Source organism: Catharus ustulatus, chromosome 3 (genome assembly GCF_009819885.2).
Source record: "Catharus ustulatus isolate bCatUst1 chromosome 3, bCatUst1.pri.v2, whole genome shotgun sequence".
NCBI lineage: Eukaryota > Metazoa > Chordata > Aves > Passeriformes > Turdidae > Catharus > Catharus ustulatus.
In genome coordinates this window covers 5561738-5579278 of record NC_046223.1, presented here as the reverse complement: position 1 = coordinate 5579278, position 17541 = coordinate 5561738, and the positions used below count along the sequence as shown (strand labels likewise).

Genomic DNA, 17541 nt, shown 5'->3' with positions numbered 1-17541 from the left:
AGCTCAGGGGAGAAGGGCACTGGCTGCACTTCTCTTGTCTGATGGTTTCTCTTGGAGGGGCAGAGATACCAAATAATTTGGCGGGGGAAAAGGAGTGCAGCTCCTGGTTCTCACAGGAAAATGGTCCAGCTGGTTCTTGCGGGGAAAGGGTAAATTTTCCAAGGGGAAAGTGCCAATAGAGAGAGTCTGGGACTGCTGTTTGGTGTTGGTGCTGTTTGTTGTTTTTGTTTGCCTTGGTACCCATACACAGTAAAGAACTGTAAACATTTTCCATCCTAAGGGATGTTCCTGCCTTCCTTGGCAGACACCTGTGTTTCAAACCAAGACAGAAGTGGTAGAAATTAATAAAGAATTCTCTTTTCACCACATGGCAATTCTTTGACAAAAAAAAACACTATGGGGTTTTCCTAGTGGTTTTTTATTGTAGTTCAGAAGAAATGAAATTAAAACTAATTAAACAATAATCCCTTTATATAAGTGCGGATTTTTTTCAGTGTTCTGTCAGGAAGAAGCAAAGAGACTGCCTGAAAAACAACATTAGGCTAAGTAATACCTTGGTTGAGGTGTGTGGGTTCTGTGATCTGAATACCATTCACAGAACACTGTGCTCCATTCAGTGGGATGAGGGTCACAGTACCATTGAGATTTTCAAAGACGCAATGCTCACTTTCCAGATCAAGGCCGTGAAGAACTAAACACAAAGAAATAAGATAACATAATTAGACTCCTCACAATTAGTAAGATTAAAATGCTAATAATAATTTATTAACAACACATTGCACTACGTATCAGAAAGTGTATTTTCACTTTATTCTGGACAATGTTTTCTTCCTTCCTTTATCACATACTGCATGCCCTAAATATTTATTGTTTTATTCTAGTGGAAAGAAATGTGCTGGGTTGGTTTTGCATTGGTTTTTTGTGTGTGATGCTCTTTAGTCCTGTGCTTTGATGCCTGGCTAGTAAATGCTCCTTTCTTTCCTATAAAACCAGAGAAGTACAATTCACATATTTGTAGAAAGAGACTCCTCGACCAGTTTCATGAGGAAATAATACAAACTTGCAGACCTTAAGGCAATCAGATTTAATCTGAAATGTGATATAAGGATATAAGATGCTATTGTAGACAAAAGGACGGCTGAAGTAAAGTTCTTATGTCCTATGACATTCAGAACTTCATCAATCAGTTATGCTACTTTCCATTTTTTCTTCAAATAATGTGTGATTATGTGTATTGTTCAATAACACAAGGCATCACCAGGCTTCTGACCCACAAAAATATACCAAATCAAGTTATGTGACTCTGATTCTCACCCAAGAATTAAAGGATGCAGTTTACTTAATGAAACTGCCTACTAGGAATTTATGTAAAGATTATGTTATAGAACAGGCTAGATCTGGTATCTAGTTGCATTGGTAAGAAATCAACAGAAAAACCAGTAGATTTTTACCAATTTTCAGAACTTTTTTAAAACTCAAATCTGAGGTTCCAAGATTATCTTACACATAATAGTATAACAATGCTGTCATTCTACAAAGGTTAAGAAAATGATTTTGCAGTAATTGCAACAGGTGCCATATGAAAAAGAACAGTATTTTTACAGGATGTTGTTTCAAGAAAAGTAAGAAATAAATTAGTAACAAGTATATGAACAGACTTAAAGCCCACAAGCTATGCTAGAAGTCAAGCTCTTTGAAGGAAATCCCATGCAATTCAGTTTTCAGATTTTCTAAAAATTACAATACGCAAAACACAAAACAACTAACTTAAAAAGGGAAAAAAACACAGGAAGCTTAGTTCACATATTAGGATACTGGAAGAAGAATATAAAAATGCCAAATTCCATACCAATATCCTGTTCTGTTATAGCATCTTCTCGGCCAACATATGTTTGGCCCTCCTAATTAAGAGAGAAACACACATTATTTCCAGTTGGAATCTCCTTATCTCCCCCACAAGAATATAATTTATCCTTCCACTTTCTCAGGGTAACCTGAATGAAATACATATTTAAACACACATGAAAAAAAGGAATCATGTAGCATTTTCAGAATGCCTTCACAGTCTTTATTTTACAATATTGTAAGAAAATTCAAGTTTCAACTGTCCAGCAAAGAACCACCTTTGTAGTTTTGAGACCATCTAGATTTAGATTTTAAGGTCAAGCTTTATAACTACATGAGTAACAAACCAATAGACACACATAAAAATATGCAACACCTATATCTGGTTAACCAGTTGACTGTCAGGATAAACCTTAACAGATACTTTAATTTTGTAATTTCCAACCACTTAAGAGCTTTTCTTACTACAGCAGAGAAGCATAAAGAGCTTTTCTTGCCATAATAATGTAATGAGCACTATATATAGATAGCAAATCAATACTGCAATTTTTCTAGGGAAAAAAATCACAAGGCATATAAAGGCTATGGAAACACAGACGTGTATTTACCTTCAAGTGGTACAAGATGATACCAGTACTGAGAAGATCATCATCGATGCCAATGAGATGAGGCAGTTCAGAATCTAACACGACACCTATCCCTTCTTTCCTCAGAGCCAAAGTTTGTTCCTATAAAGGACAAAAGTCTATTAGGATGTGCATGAAATACCCTTCTTCCTTCTCTTTCTAAGCCACTTTTAATGTAACAATTTCTCTGTAATATCACACGAGAGAAAGAGCAATCTTTTAGAATTTCTTTTGGAATTCTTTCTTATACATTTTAAATGTGACTTCTTTACTTTTGTTAAGCATTCCAGGCTTGCTGTTGAGGAAATCTGTGAAGGTCTTATTTGAAGGAAGTCAGACTAACAGCTGAATTATAACAGAGAAGGAACATCAATCAAGAGTGTAACAAACCAATATTGTCTCAAAGCAAGCTACACGCCACCTTTCACACCAGTAAAGAGAATTTCCAACTCCTCAGCATTCAGTACAGCTAAAGAACAGAAAACTGAAAACTCTTCAGCAGTCCTTTAAATAAATGAACCTTGCATAATAAAAACCCCATACTCCTGATAATTCAGTAAACCAAAGCAGTTGAAACACTATGCAATGTAAGAGAAGCACTGCCAGTAGTAAATAAAAGTAAGAAATATTCACAGCATATAATTTCAATTCTTCAAAATTCCTTTGGGCCACATTGTACAGCCATTCATAGGTTGAAGCATCATTCAGCAGGACTTCAAGTGGGAGATTTCAGCCTTGGATAAAGTAATGTATGGTGTAATATGCAACAGTCAATGCAATAAATAAAATAATTATAGCTTTGAAATAAGTTTTAGTATTTTAAAAGTTCAATTTTCAAATTGAAACAGAATCCCATTGTCTTCCAGGCCTGGAAGATAACAACAACAGAGATTGTGAATGTGTACACATAGACACACACAATCTTTTAAGACAAATGTGTTTTTCTATGTAAAAGAGGTAAGTCCTGGCAATCCATGAAGCTGAAGTCAATTTATTGATTACATAGCTCAGTTTATATGGTCTTAGAGCTTTGGGTAAAATTCTTTACTGCCCAGGCAATAACCACATTACATAACCACATCCATGCACCTGCAGTCTTGCATGATTTATTTTAGACAAGGCACATCCTCCCTTTTGCCTTCATCCTTCAGATTTCTCATTGATGCTCCCAGGGTTTCTGGCCCACCAGGCTCAGAATGTCCACATCCATCAATTCTGCAGAACTTTCTGCTCTACTGCCCAACTGCCCCCCTATACTTTAAAGTATAAAGATGAAAGCAGATGTAAAATCTCATTTCTCTGCAGAAAAAAAAAAAAAGGTCTATATTGATACTGTCTAAAAATTCCAAGTATGAATACATCTGGGCAAGACGAGATGATGATACAACATATAAGAAACAAAACAAAACTGGGAAATGTTACTCTGGTCATGGATGAATTAAAAAGTTCTCCATCATTCAGAATGAAAAAATAAGCTGTGATTCATGTGCAGCTCAGACATTCACAATGCATCCAGATATTCATTTATATTATAAAAGAGTTACACCATAAACCTAAAAAATACAGCTTAATTAATTGTTCAATTTTGACTGCAATTTCAGTCAAAAATACCTATCATATATTTACTAAGTAGCACTGAATGTTATACATAATTTGTAATGTTCCCATATGACAAGGATGAAGACAAGACCCTGATGACTGGTGACCAGTTACTGCCAGCACCTTCAGCCCAACGGAATTGATAAAATATTAAAAGCTGAATATCTTTTCCACAAATTTTTTGAGGAAATTTTGCACAACAAAGCATTTGCCAATGTCCCTGACAGAGGAAAAAAATAAACATCCCAGGAGACAAAAAATTGTCACTGGGTGAGAAAAATAGCTCACAAATAATTAAGAATAAAGAAACAGTATGATTCTTTATTTTCCAGTCTTTCAATATTCAACACTTTCTTACTATAATAAGAAATTAATCATGCATAATTGTGATTTAAGACAGATGGATTGCTTTTTTATTCAGATCTCAAATGAAAGAATATAAATTGAGTTTCTTGAATTATATTTTGTAAACGACTACCATTCACACACAGAATGCATCCTGTTAATGGAAATTTTATAAGAAATGCAGCAGACAGTAGCTGTGATTAACTATAACATTTTTTAGTTTAATACAGGTTGTAAAAAAGCTTTTATCTTCAGATACAATTTACTAAAACAACATGAATTTTAATCAGATACCTGCAGTAACTCCTGAACTTTAATTACTTGGATTAAAATTTAATTCCAAATTCAAAAGCTTCTTCAAGGATGCATCCAAAACCCAAATTGGGCACGTTTGCCCCAAAATGAAATCACAGAAAAATCACCAATAAACCTTTATTACTTTGTTCTCTAACAGTGAGAGAAGGAAAAGGCCCAAAAGAAGTAGTCAAACTGCCCCTCTTTCATCCTTGACAGCATAGAAATAAAACAGGGACAGACCTCTTTTGAAATCAATTGAAGGTCTCTAAGTTATTACAAGGCAGAGAAATCATGGGGTTTAATCTACTATTTGATTCACTTCCATCTGTGTCACATAATTTTAAGCAGTGAATCCATAACTCAAATTACAGGAGGATGAAAGGTTACTGTCCCTATTAAAAATTACTAATTCAGAAAATTTATGAAAATCTCAAGATGCAGTTGAAGAAAGCTGAATGTACCCACATGCTTCTTAGCTTGAATTATCCTTGTACAGAAAAGTGTATACATACTCTCTCAGAATTTAAGATGTGTTCATAAGCTGTGGAAAATCAAGCAAGCCAAGTATTATCCACAAAGGAGCACTTTGGTTGGTACAAGTGGCTACTGTGTTAGGAGTAGCAAAAGGTTTTCTTCTTTGGGAACTGCTAGATAAAATGGACTCACTTGAAGAGTAGAAACTCAGAAAGTAATCCTGAGGCAGAAAACAAAAAAACATGCCTTTACGTCAAAGTTAAAATAAAGGGATTATATTGTATATTTAAATTCTTGTCCCTTTGAATTCAGTTCTGACTCAGCTATCAGAAACATCCTGATACAGTAAACTCATTTACATTTATATAGAGAGATATAAAAGCTTTTGTGAAAACTCATTTCTTCTGTACTGTACTTCTTCTATACTGATGTATTAAGTTTACTGTATTAACTGATACAGTGGCACCTCAAAAAGGAGATATGATCTGGCAGTTAAAGAACAAATCTATCAAGCGGACTTGAGCTGAGAAGTTCATCATCATCATCATCATATACAACTATCCATTATAAAGACCACCACTGTGACACACAGGATGTCTTTAAAGAAGTCTCTTAAATGCACTCACAAAAATAGAAGCACATAGTTTCACTTTTTTGGGCCAACAAGATATTGAATTAAATTTTTTAAAAAGTAGGTCCAAAAGGCATTTTTAACATTCCTTTACCAATCTAACAGTAGAGGAAAACATTATGCTGCTATTGTCCCAGCACTAATTAAAGAGTACATGTGATTAGTGCACTGCAGCGAACAAAACCTCTCAGGGGAGTTCAATTTTTGTCACACTTTCCAATGCAAAATGCAATTCCTTTATTTAAATATTGAACAGATAGCTGCTAGCACACAGTCCAGAGAATACACTGTACAGACATGTTCAGTAAAACATGACAATTTACTTGGCCAGCACGATGTTCAGATTTCTACATTTAAATTACGAAAAAACCCCGCATGATATCAAATTTTAAAAATTATGTGCAAAAATGTGCAACGGCAAAAGTCTTGGCATTAATATTTAACCAGGTTATGTATGAGAAAATTCTTATGTTAACAGGTGCTTTGGGTGCATTTGATTTTATTGAAAATATGCTATTATATCCTGAGTTCACAAAAACATCTGACTATACTCAGTGGGCTGGCACTAACATAAGTCCTCTATAAAATGTATAGATGCAAGCAGCACACAGGGAAGTTCTTAATTCTTAATTGGTTTTCCTTCCTATCCAAGATGTATTAAGAATGGTACGGTCCTTGACTCCTGTGATGCGTGTAACACCTATGGTCTGACGCTACCTCCTCTGCCTTGTCCTATTGGTAGGATGCCAATTCCCTCTGCCTCTTCCTGACCCTAGAAAAGATCCCTGTCCTTGGGGATCTTCCTCTTTTGCCTCCTGGACACCATGAAGAAATAAATGTTGGAACTCCTAGGGAGAAAAGAGCCTCTTTTGTATCTTTTACTCTAGTTCATGCTGTTGTCTCAGGCTTTCCCTGCTAATGAGCCACAGACAATTGGCAATTGGCGGTCCCAACGTGGGGCTTTTCACTTCAGAGACCCCACACGTGGCTGTGGGTCCTATTATAGGGATTCAGTAAGCCTAAGGACATGTCAATTACCCTGAAGGCAAAAAAAACCACCTGCTTTTAGCGTAGTTTCAGCTTAAAGGGATGAAATCGGTACCTTGCCCAGCCCAGGGCAAGTGATTTCTGAACAGGGACCGATCCCACAGTTTCCACAGCCACTGGCACCTGCTGGAGAAGGGTGAGTACAGCCCCGGTTCAGGCAGGGCAGGTCCTTGGAACTCCATGCAGCGAAACATGTGCAGCTCCCTCTGCGGTGGGGGGTGACACGTGTTTGCCATGGCAGTGGGCACTGGGGGGCCAGCTCAGCATGTGCACAGGCGGCCCGGGGCCACTCTGGCGCACAGGGCTCAGCAGACGCGTGGGTGCAGGGCGTGCGGGTGGCGCGGCAGGTGGTAACGTAGCTGTGCTGTTTTAAAAGCAGATTAGGGAAATCATAAATTCTGGAGATGTTACCATCTCTAAGAAAAAATTAGTACATTTTGCTAGCTGGTTGTCTGTTGAAAAATCAGATCTCAATTTGGAAGATATAAATTCGGTTCTATTTTGGGATAAAATTGGAGATTTATTAACATTAAAAGTGGGAAATGGAGATGAAAAAGCCTCTGTATCCCTCCCCATATTCTTACAAATTCAGAAACTTCTACTTCAAACAGAAAACAACAGACAGCAGAAGCAAAGCACTCCGGATTCCCCTTCCCTTTCTCCAAAATCCTCTAACCTAGAGCTGGAGGGGACTTGGGGGTCACCCTGGGATCCGCAGAGCGCCCGGCTAAACCATAGTTGCTCTGGGCCTCCGAGTCCTCCCCAGTACCCCAGCTCTAATGATTTTTCACAAGTTGTCAGCCGTTCTTCCTTGTGCCCTTCTCTCCCTATTGTTTTCCCTTCAGAGTAGAGTTCAGAAAACTATAAAAGTGACTTTCCTTCCTCTCAAGGCATCGGCCATGTGGCTAAGCCTGAAGGGGCCAGGGGCAAGATCCAAGATGGCACTGGTCACGTGGCGGACACATTTCCTCCCTCATCCCATAACCCTTTCTTCCCTCTGGTCACAGCCCCCAACCCATTCCCCTCCCATTCCTGCCCTCAGCCACCCTGTCCCCTCCCTCCTCCAGGAGTCTGCCCTGAATGACATTACCCTGCAACCCTGCCCCTGTGAGTTCCAACCCTGATTCCCATGGCTACCCCTCTCCTGCTCAAGCTACACATGCCTGCCCTTCAAAAGCTACTATGGGAACTGAGGGGAGGTTGGAGCCCTTGCAGGGTTCAGTGCTGGTGGGGATGGGAAGGGTCCAGCTCACAGCCTTTGCGGGGCAGACGGTGCCCCGCGGTGGGGGAGGGTGGACAGCCTCCTGGGCCCAGTGGGTGCCTGGAAGTCAAAACCTGGGAGAAGATTATATACCATCAGCAGCTCCAGTTGTTTATCTTGGTAGGAGAAATGGAAAGAGAAGTTATCAGCCTTTGTCCTATCAAGATAAAAAGGAAATTTGTAAAGTCCAAAGAGAGTTTGGCAGAAGCAGTGAGATATTTAAGGGTATGATGAGAGTAACATTTAATTCAAATGAGATGGTACCCAATGATATTAAGGACTTGTTCAGATGTCTGTTAACTCCCCCAGAGCATGATCTGTGGGAAAACATATGGAAAAGATCTTTAAGAGTGCTTCTGCAAGAGCTGCAACAAAGCCCTAATAGTGCAAAAGATGAGGATGATAATGATATTACACATGAACATTTATGTGGAGAAGGCAAATGGCACTGCCCAGAAAAACAAACATGGGTATTAACCAAGTCTGTTTCGGACAAGATCTGTAATGTTGCAGAAAAGGCCTTCAACCAGCTCACTATGTTGAAGTTAAAGGTAGATATGTTAATATTAAACAGTTTTCCTCTGAGAAGTTCTTGCAATTTGTAGATCAACTTTGTGTGCAGATGGAAAGACAGGTGCCAGACCCAGTGGTCCAAGCTGAATTGATCAAGGAGATGGCTCAGAGGAATGCTAATGAAGCCTGCCGCAGGGTTATACTTAGCCTTCCCCTCGAGCCACCACCTAGTCTATCACAGATGATTGAAGCCTGTGCCAGAAAAGCAGAACTGTTCAGTGCACCAGAGAGGAACCCAGGACTGGCACAACCAAAGCCTGCAGCAGCTGTAACACCAGGACCAAGGAAGCAACTGGTGCCACCACAGCAGCTGCAGCATATCACCTGCTTCCAGTGCAAGAAGCCAGGACATTTCACCAGAGACTGTCCACACAACCAGAAACAGAAGAAGACAAACAAACAAAAAAACTAGGTTTACAGCATGTGCCCGCCCTTGATACCATAACGCGCAGATATAAATACAGCAGGTTCCACAGTGGCAAAAGCCTCTCTCTTCAAAACAAAGGGGGAGGATGGGACAAAGGGTGTGGGGATCCAAGACAACATAAATGTCAAATGTTCAATTAACAAGGTTTGGCAGCCTCGTGGTCGTTTAAGGCTTATAACTATAAAAGGTTTTCATTTCAGGTCAGCAGATTGGAGAGTTATTACAGTGGACCTGTCTAACACTTCACTGGACGTGACATTATTGCATATGGAACTGGACAGTGAGTATTTTGTTACTGGGGACACAGCACACACACCCCCGGAGAACTGAGGTGGCTCCCATGACCATGAAGGGAAGCATCTCCTGCCTCATTCTCCTGGTACCCTGCCCTCAACCACCATTTTACCTGTTTGAGGGGCAAATCCTCGCCCAGGTCATTCCTGTTCCAAAGAAGTCACGGCAGATGGAAAATCACCTGAAGTCTACTGGGCAGAAGTGGTGGGTGAGGACAAACCTCTCTGGCATGCAACCTAACTCCTCTGCCTTGTCCTATTGGCAGGATGCCAATTCCCCCCGCCTCTTCCTGACCCTAGAAAAGATCCCTGTCCTTGGGGATCTTCCTCTTTTGCCTCCTGGACACCCTGAAGAAATAAACATTGGAACCCCCAGGGAGAAAAAAGCCTCTTTTGTATCTTTTACTCTAGTTCATGCTGTTGTCTCAGGCTTTCCCTGCTAATGAGCTAACAGGGTGCGGGGCAAGCCTCAGACAATTGGCAGGCAGGACTGCAATGAATGTGCAAAAAAACCCAAGGGAGGAAATTCCCAAACAAGCACTGCTCACTTGATGTTTCTTATATGAGGAAGTAGAAAAGAAAATTGATCGTCAGGAGTTCAAAATGAAAAAACAACCCCTTGTTGTTAAATACAAGGACGCTGCAGTCACCAATAACTGACATGGCTGCAAGAAATTTCCTGGAAAAAAGGTGAGAAAAGGAGAAGAGGTACTTGTGGACAAAGGCACAGGGTATCGCCTGGGGTTCCCTAACTTCAACAATCACTGACACAGAAAGCACAGGGTGTTTTCTGGAGAAGGATTGCTATCTGTTTGTCCTGTTTTATACTCAAAAATTGAGTGCAGCTGAATAAATCATAACTCACCTACATGGAGCTTATTCCCATCGTTTGAGTGGTATAGTCCTAATGCAGGCTTTGAATGGATTAAAAATAGCAGGATATAAGAGGAATACAGTGCAGACAGACCTCTGTTTATATTTACATAAATTATCTGAATAATTCTAGATATAATTCTTCTCAAAATGCTACATAAACAGATTGAATACTCCTCTGAATTTTCAACTGCATTGCATGCTAATTATTGTATTTATAAAGATGACAGTCAACTACTGAAGTCGCATTCACAGTATTAAGAGGCAAATGTAGCAAAAAATTAGTAAAGCTGCCAGTAAGCCCCACAAAACACAAGAATGCTGATTTGATTGTTTCTGTAATTAAAGAAAACTTGAGGAATTTCTTCCTCTGCTTGAAACACTAGCAACATTTTTCCTACCTGAGGAGAATCAGCTGAAAAGTGACCTCCTGTGTCACAAGTACTGTGCCCAAACACCATAACAAGTAATTTTATAGATTACACTCAGGCTCTCATCCATTATATAACGTAAAATTATTTCAAACATTTGGTCTGAACTTGGTAATAGCCAGTTTATACTCATGAACTTTGCATCACTATCGACATTTAGTTGAAATAATAATTTTCCTTTTCCAGCCTTTATTCACTGATACTGCCAGCAGTGGATTCTCCTTACTGTGGTTATAACTACACCAAACCCAAAGAATTTCCCCCCAGGAGATGATGACGCTCACCATATCCCAGCATTTAGCACATCCTTTCTCAAGCTCTTCTTCTTTGCCAACTTCCACACCATGTTCCGAGTGTGTATACAATTTTGCCAGCATCATGTACACCTCTCTTTTCCACTCACTGCATACAATATCTATCCAATCCTTGCAGATTCATGTGTCTTTCATGCAGACATACTATCTTGTGACAGTAAAGTCTCCTCTTCCAGTGTATTAACTCCTTCACATTGCAAACTATTTTCCATCAATGACTCTTCTGTTATCCTTAGACCTACCCAATCAGATGCTCTGCTAGAAAACTCAGCACTAATAGAGCGAACTTCACCAGTTAACGCATTTAAAGACACTATTAAACATGACTGACCCCAAAAATGTACTCCAGGGCCACCTCCTCAAAACCCCTACAACTACAAACTTCCCTCCCAGTACCACTGCTTTCATCACATCCTCTGTATATTTATTTTTATTATATTTTTATCCTTACTTCTACTCTACATAAATAAGGAAATAGTTTCCTATACATCCCAGGGTCAAATGTTCCATCAATATCCACCAAGATGAGAACCAGTCCCATGCTGTTTCTAGCAGGAACCACAGGTCCAGCACACACCGACTAGAAAAATCAGGATCAGCCAGCTCAAGAAAAAATTACAGACTACAGACAACATGATATTCATTAAATAGGAAATTACTATTTAAAACCCAAGAGATAAACAGGGAGTTATGATTTTGAAAGACATGGCAGAAAAAAAGACACCATTTCAAAGAAGTCTTCTCAAGAAAAGCAAATTAAATTTTCCTCACTACCCCAGCAAATTTAAGCTGTTCAGAAGGCAGTATCAGTCAAGTTTTTGACTCCGTCTACAATTTACTTCAGCATAACAAACATAAGTCAGAGCAACAGTTCTGAATTTAACATTTGCTTTTAGCTTTAAATGTTTAGTTCCACAGGGTAATATTTTAGCAAATTATTTTTCATTTGTTTTATTTTGAGAACAGAGTTCATAACTACTTTTCTAGAAACTGGTGAAGGTATAATCACCATACCTTTTTTCCCAGACATTATGTGCTAGGTTGTACTAGGTCAGTTAAAGAAAATACAAGTTGTCACTTAGGTGACGCTTTTAATGCAAATTAAAGGCCTATTAAAAGGTCAGAAATCATAAAAAATATATTCCATTTCATCTCAAGACAAACATTTGAGGATGTTACAAAAAGACAGGATAAAGTGCCCTTTAAAAACTATCAGTTTGATTTTGTGTACCCAAAGCATAAAATAATTGGTGCGTTAAGATGACACAAATAGCATTAGCAACTGGTTGTCCATCATAAAGTGACCAGGATTTTTGTTACGATTCTTTTGTAAAGCAGGTAAACTCAGCTGGGGAAACTGAACTTTTCCTAAGAAAATGTCTTCCCTTTATTCTAATTCCAGTGAAATGGATCTCATCTAAAAATATACTCCAATTCTATCATTAATACTATACAAGACAAGCATATAAAATACAGATATAAAAATTGCATAATTATACAGAGTATACTGTCAATTAGTTTGAATTCTCTAAATTTAATTTCTAGTAAAAGGATTGAAAGCCAGAAGATACACAGGAAATGCCCTTGTCCTTATATTACATGTAATGAAACTACAGTTCATTTCACAATTTTAATAATGAAGCAAAAATGAACAAATCATTCTAACTTGCAACAGCCCAGTACAGTAATTAAACTGCTTTAAAGGACAACATAAGAGGACACCAAATGCTTCAGCTGTAATTGCAGTACAATGACCTCAATTTCAAATATAGACAACAATGAATCACACGTACAGATGCCTAACAAGATCACAGTACCCTTTAAAAAGGTAGGCTGAAAAAGAGGATAAACACAAAATAAGGGGAAAGGACAGGATGACAAGAGTATAAATCCAGAAATATAGTCACAGGAAATAGGTACCATATGAATCAAATGGAAGTGTCTTTTAAAAATAAATTAAATAAAAGCTTAAATAAAATCTGTAATGAGATATCTTTAATCTGGCATCAGTTCCTAATATCAAGGTCAAAAGAATTATCATATCTAATTAAAAAAAAAGAATAAGGAAATCATATTTCATAGCCAAGAGAGACATCCCAAATATTGACTGAAGGATAAAGTTCCCATCACTTTTTTTGTATGTTTGGTAAAAACTGAATATAAAAAATTCAGAAGGGAGGAATCTCTTGCACTGTACTATGTGATCTAGACTACAATACATTATGGCATTCTGGGCAGATTGCAGTTTTGCCACCTTCGAGTATTTTTTAAATTTAGGGCCCATTGAGTCCATGAAAATGAACTAGCACAGCTTTGCCAATACCAACAGAAAATAAGGCCTCCTTGAAAGACACAAACCTGCTGTACTTTTAGGGAAAAAATGCAAAGCTCAAGAAGCAACCAGTGACAATTGTATTTTGCTAACTGATCTGAACCTTAACTTGGATAGCTGTCACTCTTTTGCTTTCTGACAAAAACCTTCAGGGAAATACTTTTGTTTGCTAATCTAAAACAATAAAAGAGGAAGTCGTGTTCTCCAAAGGAGGTATGGCACTTGTTATATTTGCATAGTATAATGAGGCAAGTTTTATTTTTTCAGTGAAAAAGCTTTATGTTATTTTTAAAACTTTACTGAGACTTGAAAACATGAGTGTCCAAATGCTGTCTATCATGGCAGCCTTGTCTCTCACCTGAATTCTCAGTGACTCCTAACAGGTACTACTGCACCTCAAAACTGTGGATATACTGGAGGTGATTCATTCCACTATATAAATTACCTCAATATAAAGGATTAATGCACTGATAAAGTGTAAAATAGAGCACTTTCTAATGAGTTATAAGGCAAGTGAATATTACCAGCCATAACAGATGGAGAGCAGATCCCCTCTTTCATTCCTAAGCTTTGAGGCATACAGGACACCAAGTTCCATAATTTCAGAAGTTAAAGAAGACCTCACAGTGAGTCTAAATCTAACCATTTGAACAAAAAGATGTTTGAAATATTCATTTAAATGCTTCATCATTGTAAACTATCAGGAGCGCATGAAAATCTCTTTCAAAAATGCTGCCAAAAAGGACTTTGTGACACAGAAATAACCTTGAATTTAACATGTACAATACAACCTTTCCTAACGGAAACAAGGTGACAGGTGCATTAAGACCAACAAGATCACTGGTAAACAAAAGCTACTTGTTGAAACCAGGACAAACTTTGATATTAGTTTACCAAAAGTAATCTATGGCATTTAACTTTTAAATATGTTATTTTATTCATAGATAAAACTTTTAGATTTACTGCGTAAAGCAGCTTATACTTAGACAAAACTACAGAGATTTAAACATAAAATGAAATATAACCAAATTCTCTCCCAGGCATATTTCAATTAAGAGTATTAATGACTGTTTAAATTCAGCTAATCAATTTACGTCTTAAGAGACTAGCAAATTTAAAGGAAAATGGCCAAAAGAAAATTCCTCAGGAGCAAACCCTCTCAAATTTCCCTGGTTTGGGGATACAGTAAGATACAATTTCCATGGGTTAATAGAATCTTAACCTTAAAATCCTCCTTTGCCTTTCTGTTATGTTCCCTATATAAGACTGTACCACTGGAACCCATCAAGGTCAATCAGACCATGGCCTCCTTCCTTCCACAAGTCCATGCTGAATTTTGCAGCCATCTCTCCACTGACTGAAACCAGAGAAAGAAATAATAAGGCAGAGCAAGGTGATCACATAATTAAAGACTGTTGACAGAGGCAAATGGCAGGCAGACTTCTGTAAACCAGCTAGGCACTTCAAACATCTACATTTCAGCTTCTCCAAAGCATGGCTTCACATTTACCACATTATCAGTTGCACTTTTCAATGGAAAAAGCTTTCCTTACAAAGTTGAGATATGCAACCAAATCTGTGCTTTCTTATATGGGCCAATTAACAATTCAAATGAACATCAGAAAACTGAAACTATCTGCTTCTCATCTTCCACACAGATAATTCTTGGTTATGTGACAGTCTGCCTGAGTACAAGATTCAGTGTTTTCCCTTCAGTGTTATCCCTGTAGCACATAACTAGTAAATTAATAAATTCTGCAGATCAATTGATATACCAATATTTCAAAGTCTGGTTTTCTCAGTTCTCATCAAAAAGCTGTTACTACAGAAACACAAATGACAGGTGGATTCCACTGGGGGGAAAAAATCCAACCCAACAAAAAAACCACACACACAAAATGCTAACAAGCAAACAAAAAAAGAAAGGCAAACAACCCAGACAACTATGGGCACGCTATTCCTTCATGGTAAACATAATGTACAATCGGGTTTTCTTAAGTTTCTGTATAGTTTATCTTTTTATGATGCCTGGAAGATGGGATTTTGAATTGTTTCCCTTGACCAGAAATTCTTCTTGAAAACAAACATCTCCACATTCAATTGGAAAAGACAGACAAATCATCACTTTTCAGAAGATTCAAATATGTTCTTTTCATGAGTCACATCAGTATCTTTTTTGGCCTACTATCATGGAAGCATTTGGGTTGAAAAGGACCCTCACAGGACACCCTCAACTACACCATGTTGCTCAGAGCTCCATCCATCACCTTGTCAAATCCTGGTGCTGACCCTGCCATTATCCAGTCAAATACATAAGGCTTTGATACAGTAGCCTGAGCACAGGAATGCAAATGAAGCAGGATGCAAAGAAGCTTCCAAGGGCAGGTAATAAACCAATTTCACTCCTCATAGATCAAACTGCTTCTTCAGATAATCAAAGGTCAGAGCACTTTTGGATTCCTATGAAGAAGTTGATACACTGTTCTTGATGTTTTGAAATATAACCCATCTCAGATTTGTTTCTTTATGCTCTGTGGACACAACAACAAAATAAGAACATGAGGCAATGAAAGACAGTTGAAAACAAAAATAAAATTGTAACCTTTGACAGTCAAGGGTTTAGAGCGGTGTGTGTTCAGGTACCATAGAGAAAATCTGATAATTGAATTAAACACATACAGAAGAAATCCTTTAGCAACAGTTTGTCTGTGGGAAATGCAGGCGCAGAAAGCTCCCAAGGCCTTGTGAATACAGGCTCAGAGATAGAGATGGATAACAGTGTTTGAACTAAGACCTAGGAAAAGGCTTGGAGAATTAGAATATGAAAGTGAAACAGACATGAAACAAGAATGTAAGTTTGTAGTTTAAGTAGAAATATGTTTTAAGCAAACAGATGTGTATTATGTAAGCAGAGCAATTGGTTAAGCAAGCTAATAAGAGATTTTAAAGTTTAGCAACAGAACCTGATATGAAGTTATCTAGAACTTTAAGATTTATCAGTGTAAGTTTATGAAGTTGATTGTACATGATATATATAAGTATATGTAAGTATATGATTGGCTGAAAAATGATGCACTGTGGTAAAGCCACGAAAGACAAAGCAGTTAATGATGGCGTAAGAAAACACCAGCGAACTTCGTAGAAGTATTTGACTGGCTAAAAAACTTTTATATAAGGCATTGTAACTGAAAATTAGATGGGCTTCTGATGTTATGGTGTTGGATCCAACACCTTTAATGTCTCACCTTTCCATGAGGCTGACAATGCCATAAAGCAATAAATCATCTTTTACAACAGCTCTCAGTAATTCCTGTCTCTTGTAAAAACTATCCCGATATTTGTCCAGATCTTGCAAATAGGACTTTGAAAGAAATTAAATGTGAATATTTAACAAAAAGTCCTACAGAAGCTGACATTTTGAAGATGATTAAGTTCTTGTCTGGTCCATTGTGGATTTCTTAGTTCTAATTATGTTTTTTGTATTTACATAAGGGCAAAATCTCCAGACATGCAAATGGTATTCATGGATGAATTATTACTAGGCCAGAAGTTGCCTGAAACCACAAATCTTTTGCTGAAAAAGTTCCTGCAAAACAATGAGATTCTTTCACAGAGAAGGAAGTTGTTCTTGGGAAAAGAAAAAATAAGTGGTCCATAGAATTCTGCCTAAACCCTGTGTTTTTAAGATGTACATACAGCCAAATCCACTTCAAAACAAATGGGATTTAAACACCTAAAATATCTTCAAGCACTACCTGATACTTCAGTACCTAAAATAGGGATAACCTGAAACACTATCCCATTACCCTCCAACAAATAAAACTGAATCTGCCCTCTCTTTAACTCTTATTGGATGAGTCCATCACTGCCAATAAGATATTTTTATATCATTCTGGGAAGATTGTAGTGGAAGGAGAAGGATATTAAGTTACATTAATAACTTAACAGTATACTCTATACTATGCCTCAGTAATATTTTCATACCCAGAGTGTAAGTGTACCAGAAAAAAAAATTCTGCATAATAAAGCAATCTTTCTAAGAACCAACTGGAAAAACCTACAAGAGTCAGAGAAAAAATCTGGAAATAACACAGATATGTTCAGAGTGTTGCAAAATGTGGAATGTGTAAAATTTTCTTAAGCAAGTACGTCCTTTAATGTTTAATGTTAGTT

The 17541-nt window shown here is 37.8% G+C and overlaps 1 protein-coding gene across 1 annotated transcript in view; it reads right to left on the bottom strand.

Annotated features, from left to right (window-relative positions):
- LOC116993472 (kinesin-like protein KIF16B) overlaps positions 1-17541 on the bottom strand; it is a 152521-nt gene that overhangs the window by 84096 nt on the left and 50884 nt on the right. The window contains exons 13-15 of the mRNA XM_033054089.2: positions 2454-2573; positions 1850-1901; positions 554-691 (exon numbers count right to left, since the gene is read on the bottom strand). Of these exons, the coding sequence (XP_032909980.1) occupies positions 554-691; positions 1850-1901; positions 2454-2573 (310 nt within the window). The remainder of the gene's footprint in view (positions 1-553; positions 692-1849; positions 1902-2453; positions 2574-17541) is intronic.